At 46.2% G+C, this 9,214-nt stretch overlaps 1 protein-coding gene across 1 annotated transcript; it reads right to left on the bottom strand.

Moving 5' to 3' along the window:
- Positions 1 to 1,294: 1,294 nt before the first annotated feature.
- LOC106812802 (mucin-5AC-like) lies at positions 1,295 to 6,680 on the bottom strand. The gene is made up of 8 exons (XM_014816777.1): positions 6,527 to 6,680; positions 5,827 to 5,992; positions 5,414 to 5,560; positions 4,957 to 5,068; positions 4,532 to 4,637; positions 4,286 to 4,358; positions 2,013 to 3,700; positions 1,295 to 1,651 (listed from the first exon to the last, which is right to left on the bottom strand). The coding sequence occupies exons 1-8, from the start codon at positions 6,620 to 6,622 to the stop codon at positions 1,295 to 1,297; spliced, it is 2,745 nt and encodes a 914-aa protein (XP_014672263.1). The 5' UTR covers positions 6,623 to 6,680.
- Positions 6,681 to 9,214: the final 2,534 nt, after the last annotated feature.

Below are 9,214 nucleotides of genomic sequence, written 5' to 3'. Positions count from 1 at the left end.
TATATATATATACATATAAAGGCATTGGCCTGCAACCCCAACTCAAACCCAACACGAACGCTGTTATATACAATGAACGCGTAGAAAGACCTCCGAACCGCCTGTCACTATCGTACCGATATATCATACGCTACAATGTGAAAAATAAATGGAGTATATATCGATTTTTGGGAATCTCAGTGGACGAAATTTTGAAATACGAATGCTGGTGATACCTATCGTATCGCGACGTATGCGAAACCAACTGTCGCACTTCATAAGAGATTTAAAAACACCTATGTATAGATGCACAACCGCAGGGGCGCTGGCAGTGCCAAGGGCAACTGCCACCTGCACGTATACAAAGACATACACATCAGGAAACCGATCCGATTCCTAGCTGCAGCCGTGAGATATTCTTCACAGAAACACTCCCACGTAAAAGGACAGCAGAGTGTCGGTCACCACCGCCCTTCAAACGACATCTAAACTTAGACAGCCCAGGAGTCCCGACTGGCTGACAAGGCTGATTCTCAACAACCGATGGAGTCAGTCTAATCTCATCTATTAAAACAACGTCTTTACGGCATCAGACGCTTACAGACAGATCTCAATTCAATGACTGATAGAAATCCGTGTACAGAATTGTACAAATCCGTACAAATACGCAATATCGTACAGATTACCACGAGAAAAATTGTGACGGAACAAATGATCAGTATGCCAAGTATTTATACGCATTACCGGCGATTAAAAACTTCATTAAACTGTGCGCAACTGCCCCGCCAAACTAACCAACGTCAGTTCATAGAGAATCATCGTAAAGACGATCAACAACACCAACTATACATCAAGAGCTAACAACACGTATGTATTATTAGCTACGTATGTATTATATTATACGTATGTATCAGAAGTAGATAATAGGGAATATAAAATCCCTATTATCTACTTCTGGTATGTATAATACGCATTTTTACCTCTTGTATGTATATATGACATTCCGGTTATACCGTGGGGCAAGCAATGCAATCATTGGTTTACGCTGACTCATAATCCTTCCATTCTGACAAACACATTTTCAGAGACAACGAAAGGAAAGCAATGTAATCATTGGTTTACAATGACCCACGTCATCGTCCTTCTATTCTGACAAACATATTTCCAAAGACAACGAAAGGAATGTTATTTGACCAGTACTTCCTCAGCACGCCGACGTGGCAGTCACTCACACGTTGACGGTAGCAGCAAGTTTCAGCCTACCACAAGCCACGAAGGATGTGGGGACCACCAGAGGGCGACTCTGTCTCACCGATTAAAAACTGACTTGGAGCGCGTCGCTGTCGGAATCTCCCTTTGCCGTGGCGACGATGTCGTAATCTGCATCGGGGATGTACACGCCACTCTTGTTCTCCACCATCTCAACCTGATCCGGCTTGAACCCCGGGTTGTCGATGCCCCCCTTCTGCCGCGGCATCGCTCCGTTGCGATGGTGGCCATTTTCTCCTCCGCTTTTGCCCTCCGTCAGCCGCTCGGTGCTGCTGTTGCTCATTGGCTCTCCATTCTTCTGCTTCAGGGCGCTGCCACTTACCTCGTTCTGCGTCGTGAGAATGGTTTTTGGCCGGGGAATTTGGGTCAGCGTAAAATCCTCATTGGTGAAGTTTAGGTGTGGCTGCGGTTAAAGGATAAAGACATTCAAGTAATCACGTGATGCGACCCGACATGTTTTTTTCGAATTGGAAAAAATAACAATACAGTCACGTCGCAATAAACAGTTATAGTTTATGACAAGCAGCAGTTTGTACGTGTGTTCAATTAGAATAAAGAGACAATACCTTTAACGCTATATTTAAATACATCTCTGTGTACTTCAGCTGGGTACGTGATACGCAATACGTACGATTATTAAGTGAAATTAATTAGTGAGTGATACGTTAGCTATTCCTTCAGGTAGGGAATCCAGCAAAGAACGCGAGAAAAGGAAAAAAAAAGAAAAGAAAGAGAGAAGAAGAAAAAGAGAACGAGAGACCCACCGTGTCCTTGAGCGTGAACGACTGCTGGTGGTTGCTTCTGCACGAGCTCACGATGAGACCCACTATGGCCACCATGAGCAGCGCCCCCAGTAGCGACCCCACGCACACGTAGATCACTATGCGCACAGTTTTTGTCCTGCTCGTCGTCGCGTAACCGGCGGTGACGTTACCGCCGTCGGCGACGTCACCGTCGGCGGTGACATTGAAGCGACCTTCACCGATGACGGTTACGTTGTCGTATTCGCTCGTAGTGTTGCCACCGAGAGCAGTGGTGCCGGTGTCACTGCTGGTGGAAGCTACACCATCCATTACATCTACGGTCGTGGTGGCAGTGGCGACAGCAGCTGCGGTAGTTACAGACGCACGCGCGTCAATAGTTGCATCCTCGACTTTGGCGGTCGACGCACTAGCACTGGTGGGGACGGTGGAAGATGTGACTGCAACAGCTCTAGAGGAAACTGTGCTCGTAATTTGGCTTGCCGTTACAACTCCAGGGGAGTCCGTTGCAGTGGCTGCTACAACATCCGTCGTAGGCTTTACAGTGAATCGAGTGGCATTCAACGGAAACAAAATGGAAATTTTCTTAGCGCTAGAAGACGACTCGATGGAACTGCTAGTCGTTACCGCAGGACTTGTGGACAAGGTGGAAATCGACGTTGCTTGGTTCGAAGACACTTCTTGGCTCGGGGACGGCGTAAGGTTTGACGACGGTGCGAGTTCCGAGGACGGTACGTGACTCGAGGACGGTGACAACTCCGTTGACGATATTTGGCTTGGGGACGGTGCGAGAGCAGAGGACGGAGAAAACTCTGGGGACGGTGGCATTTGGCTTGACGACGGCGGCGCGCTCTGCTGCGCGATAGGCTCAGCGTCTGTCGTTGCCGTGGCGACGCCCTCCCCCGGCGTCGTCTCGCGGGTCGGGTCGGCAACGGCGGCGGGCGGTTCGGGGTCAGAGGTCGACGTAGCGACGGTGCTCTCCACCGCGTCCGCATCCTCGCGGACGTTGTCGAAGAGAACGACGGGATTCTCCCCTGCCGCCGCCGGCCGGGCATCCTCCGTCGTCGACGACAATGCTGTCGCCACGGCAACTGTGCTCGACGTCGGTTCGAGGGAAGAGCCGAGCGGCGACGTCGCCGTTCTACCGTTGCCGCCAGGTGGCGCCTCCGCCCCGGCGACCGTGACCTTGCGGATGGCGACCTCGACGGACGGAATCACGGACGGCGTCGGCGTCGAGGGAGACGTCGGAGCACTGCCGCCAGAGTGCACCGGCGAAGGTGCGGGTTCGCCGGACGCGAGACGGGTCGCGAGCGCGTCCTGGGCGTGGCCCGCCTCCGTCGCCAGCGGCAACACGACTCGCGTCGTCGCCGGCCGCTCGCCCGCTCCGCCGGACTCGGCAGCGTCCGCGTCCGGTGGCGCCACCTGCGTCGTCGCGACTGCTCTCGTCGTCTGCGCCGGGGCATCCGACCCTGCAGTGACCTCCGCCGCCGACTGTGTCGCGGGAGGCGAAAAGATTGTCTCCGTCGTCGCGGCGACGAAACTCGATGCGTCCGCGGAGGGTTCTAGTTCGGCTGCGTTGGGAGGGTCAGCTTCCTCATCTTCTGCTGCTGGTGCTGACGCGGAGGGAAGCGGAGATGTGAGCGAGGCGCCATCGCCACCTGTTGTGCTGGCTGCCGTGGAGTCGGTGAGATCTGCCGGGAGTTATCCACAGAAATATCACTAGTGCATCGCACACACGCACTTATGCTGTAATACACTACATATACTACGTGACACACCACACCATACCACAGCTCACCGCACCGCACTGTACCGCACCTAATTTAACCGCATATAATCAGGAGTTAATAAAGACAAATGAAGACAAATAAAGACAATTTGTCTTTATTAACTCCTGATATAATTTTTAAATATTGCTTCAGTTAAAATGCCGAATGAATACTCAGACATCATAAGGAGCTATGCTATCAGTTTAGGTTATCCGTAGCAGATGAGATGTTAATATATCCCTTTAATTGGTGTTAAAAATTACCTTCAATATATAAAATATGCTAGATAGTCAATTACTAACTTACATGCTATTCTAGGCTATTGCGGAGAGGAATGACGTTCACACTACTGCAGACAGGTCATCGCAAATATTCAAGAAAAGTTCGACATTGCATTTTGCTGTTCCCCGCCCTACTACTACCGGACGTTAATTGAGACGTTCCCAAAATTTGGATTGCGAAATTGAAAACATAGAATTCCGATCGCGAGCGCTGGCGCGGATGCACAAGGCGTTGCCTGCATGCGCGTTGCTGCTGCGTTCCTCATCAGAGACAAAAACACGGGGTTCGTGCGTGCATCCTAAATATAAATCATATATCATAATCATAAATCATAAATCACGCTGCGGAATGGAAAACATCAAAACATCCAGCCGTGCGAAACACAATAGTATTCTTCTCCTGCAGAGTAATTTCATATTATTTTTTAGCCAGAGAAAACTATTCTCAGCATAAAAATATAGAGTAGCTTACCTTTGAAGGTGTCTCCATTGTTGTCTTTACCAGAGCTCTCCTGGCCATGCAGCTATAGTAATACCTATGGCAACCTTTCCATGCGTTTATTGTAGCACCATCACACCTATCACACATTAGATCAGAAACATGACTTAATTATTACTCTACATGCTTGCAAATGCATCGATGTGGTGTGGCACTAAAGACCTTGAGTAATAGACGAGTTTATTTCTTATGTAATTGTGTACAAGTGTTGTAAGGCTACCATACTTGTAATATAACTAGTAAACGTCACATCTTTCTTTCTTTCTCTCTCTCGCCCTCTCTCTATATATATATAATTAACTTTATTGCTACATAACTTGTAATATTCCGTTTAAACGTCACATGCGCTTCTCTCGCCCAATCAGCTAGCTTGTATATTTCCAACAACCTTGACGTACCCGAAAGCTGGCAGCTGGCCAAGAGTTGCCTCGATGTCCAGCGGTTCGCTGCGCATGAGGCGCGTGGCGTCGGCCTCTCGCTCGTAGATCAACCCCTTCCGATACGACAAACCTGCGACGACAGCAAAACCCGTGATGGCACGAAGGATGCGAGCGGACACGGCATTCACGCAGCCGTAGCCAGTGTTCTTTTGAAACACATCATCACGCACACACACACGCAAGCATGCACATCAGTCACATGCATGCATGCACGCACGCACACACGCACACACATAGGTAGGCACACACACGCACACACGCACGCACGCACAGTCACAACCGGGTCACAACAAATAGTTCACGATCTCGCGACACTCAAAATTCTCTGGCAGAGAGCGATTGTTTCCGACCTCTGCCAACGACACTGCAACCAAACCCAAGTGACCTTTGACAAGTGAACAAACAGGTTTCTCACCAAGCTCTGCCAGGTACTTGAAGAGTTCAGAGAGAGCCTTGCGCTTTCGCAGGTGGATGCTCTTCGCTTCTGACATCTGCTTGTCCTTGTCCAAGGTCAGGTTGACCTCGAGGGCCTGCATCGTGTGTATGCCATCGATGACATCTCCTGCGCACGATACGAACAGATGTCACGATCATCTCCTGTTATTCATTACTGTTACTATTATTGGTAAGATTATTATTATTATTAATATTATTTATTGTTATTATTATTATTAATATTATTTATTTTTATTATTTGATTGCTTGATAAATTGGTCGGAGTTCATCTACTGTTTATCTGAAACAAATTCCTGGTTTTATTATTAATATAATTATTGGTTTGTAATGACTGTTCGCGACTGTACCGCAATAACAACATGAACTGCTCACCGGTGAATTCGTCCAGCGAGTATGTTAGTTTTGCGTATGGCTGCGCATTCATCGTCTTCCTGCAGATCTTTCTCATCTTGCTGAAGAGCGCGGGGAGTCGTGCGAATACGCTTCTTGCATCTTCACTCTCCAACACAGATGGTGCCAGCTTCACTTCACACAGAGCCTGGAAGAAAACGAGACCGACTTTTCACGGATTCTCGGATTAATACGTAATTACATGCATCACAACGCTCGTCCGCACAACCTGTATCTTATGGTAGGGAGACTAAAAAAATAAAAATAAATCCTGGATCCAGATCTGGATCCGGATCACCACCAAAATCGAATTGATTGGTTGTTGGCCCAAGACCAACCCGTCCAAAAAAATTCATCAAAATCCGTGCGTAACTTTTTGAGATATCCTGTTAACAGACAAACCAACAAACAAACCAACAAACTAACAGGGGCAAAAACATAACCTCCTTGGCAGAGGTAATAAAGATGAAGTCACGGCACCAAAGTGTGTATGAGAATACAGGTATCAATATGTTCCTGTAGATAATATTATTAGATAAATTAATTAGATATGAATATAACGATGAAGTCACGGCAGTATGTTCCTGTAGAGCAGTTGCTGGCCACACAAAACCTTTAATAATTGAAAATTCTATACAACAATATGAAAACAATCTCATCGGAACATGCAACAACGACAAACCTTCATGCTGTCGGCTGAGATGTACCGTTCCACGTCGACCTTGTGTCTGTCCTTCTCACTCTCTTCTCTCTTTTCTTCCACCGACTCGGAAGCCATCTTGCCTTCGTTGAGAAATCCTCGAACAGGCTGATTTAGTATTTCCTATGTAAGTGCAGCGTGTAAATGACAAAGATATATATATATGCACGCACGCACACACAGCTGTGCAAACATTACTTACACCCATGCACACACTCATAAACACTCACACTGACAAACGTTCATGCACGCACACACACACACGCACACACACAGATGCACACATACACACGCACACACACACACGCACCCCCTCACACACACACACACACACACACACACACACACACACACACACGCACACGCACAGATGAACAAACTGCTTAATTACACGATGGCACCAGGCGAATGCAACCGCACCTACTCTACTCTACTCTACTACCATACTCTTCATAAGGTTGGTTATGAAAGTTTTTTATACAGTAACCCCATCTCGCGAGATAAAGTCGAATGGGGCGCATTCCCCCCCCCAGGTATATGTAGACAGAGATTGTGAACAGAGATGAGAAAGTTTTGTGTGAGTAGCCATCCGCGCTTTGTGTGTTTTTTTAAACAAATCGCGCGTAAGCATTTATTTCTTAGCAAAAACTCGTCGCAAGTTGCTGTATAAAATATGAAGCCTAAACCCGTGTGAAACGACGAGAGCATGCACTGCAAAAACGCACCACGCTAAATAGCAATCACGTTTAGTACGCATTAATAATAATGAGAAATAATTAAACATATAAAAATATTAAACAGTACAACGCCACTGGATATACTTCATCTCCTAACACATCTACCGTATAGACCTACGCACAAACGGAAAGATAACCTGGAATAATATTAATTTTCTGGCAATAATATTAAAATCTTCAAAGTCGGGCCATATTATTCCATGTTCTGTTCATAATAATCATGATTAAAAACGCTATACTGTTCCTGCTTTATGTTGTGATGCGCTAATGTAGTTTTTGTTTATCGTATAGAAGAATGATCTAATGAAAAATACCGAGCATGGATTTTCATATAACATCCGGATAGACATTTCCCGTTTGGCGATTATTTATAGAGTTCATATACACAAGGTTTGAGTCACTGAAGTCAAAACTCCGGATGGGTGTATACGCACAATTATATACTCGTAAAACAACAACATCCTACTAAAATACATCATACACACTGACTGCATAAATTCTACAGTTCAATCATTACCTAGCGTTCACACATACTGACTCATGAATTGTCATGACACTGACCCGTTTGACAGAGCAGAGCGGGGGGGGGGGAGGTTCTGCTAATCATGATACAATAAAGTTAATTATCTTTGTCATGTATGCACGATAGCCGATATGAATTAATTTACCATTAAATATGTCTGCGGCCTATAGACCCTCATGAGGCCAGATGTACAGCGAAACAATCTGACCGTACATGCATCACGGCGCTGTAGATTACTTAATTAATGAGATCGGACTTGCTCATTAGCGAGCGGAAACCCAATCGTTCGAACATTAATACTTTACGATTAACGACACGACTCGTATCCCCCCTGATTCACCTAATGCTCAATAATTATTATGAATCACTCTGTTCGATTGAAGAAGCGTCAAAATCTAACGTCTGTGGTGTCGAAGAGCTGTAGCATGTTAGTTTAATACATTAAATGGAAAAAAAAAGTTTTTTGTTTCCCCTCGTTGTTTAATTTACCACAATTGCATCCGTTTTTATTGCTATCAAGAGCGTAATTACGTATTAAGTACTTAATAGGTACATTGATTAGGTACATTGATAGGTACATAATAGAGGTACATTGATAGCAACAAGAGTAATACTTAATACGTTCTTGTTGCTATCGATGTACGTCTATTGCTATCAACCCACGCTACAGGAAGGAGGACGATGAGAGGGAACAAACACACAACAGATTGCGACTCGAAGAGCGCAGAAAGAGAGACTCTCAAGTTCAAGTTCAAGCTCAAGTAAAATTTATTTTCATCGGTATATAATGAACATTATTAACATAAGCTAAGAGCTTTTGCACCGATATCAAACAAGAGTAAATAGATATTGATTAAAACACGAGAGAAAGGCACACAAAGGCGTAGCAAGGTGCTAATTAGTAATTACACGCTAGCGCATGCACCATCTATAACAAGTCCGCCCTCGATCGCTTAATCCACTCCCTACGTTGCTCAATCTCACGCGTGCTAACTCAATTACACTACACGAACAACCGCGAGATGAGATCCAGGTGAAATAATCGGCATGCAGGTCCCGATCGCTGCCTACCTGTGAACGTACCTTGTGCTCTAACTAGGACGATGGCTGCTGCCGCGCAGGCGATGCAGAGTAATTGGTGCCCCCACCTGCTATTACCGCCGCCTCCGCCCCTCATGACGGCTGTGTACGATCACAGACGCACACACACACACACAGACCACACCTGCCTGCTGTACAACGTGGTGGTGGTGGGGGGAGGAAATCTTGCTGGTCGTAATGTCTGTCGTACGGTACGTCGGTCGTATTCTCCGTCCCACGCCTGCAATATGACACACGCTAAATTAATTACGACTATAGATATATCAAGAATACATAATAGAAGGACCTTCTTAATACGCTCTTGATAAT

The sequence above is a fragment of the Priapulus caudatus genome, unplaced genomic scaffold (assembly GCF_000485595.1).
Source record: "Priapulus caudatus unplaced genomic scaffold, Priapulus_caudatus-5.0.1 Scaffold689, whole genome shotgun sequence".
Taxonomy (NCBI): Eukaryota; Metazoa; Priapulida; class Priapulimorpha; order Priapulimorphida; family Priapulidae; genus Priapulus; species Priapulus caudatus.
This window is presented reverse-complemented; position numbering and strand designations above follow the sequence as displayed.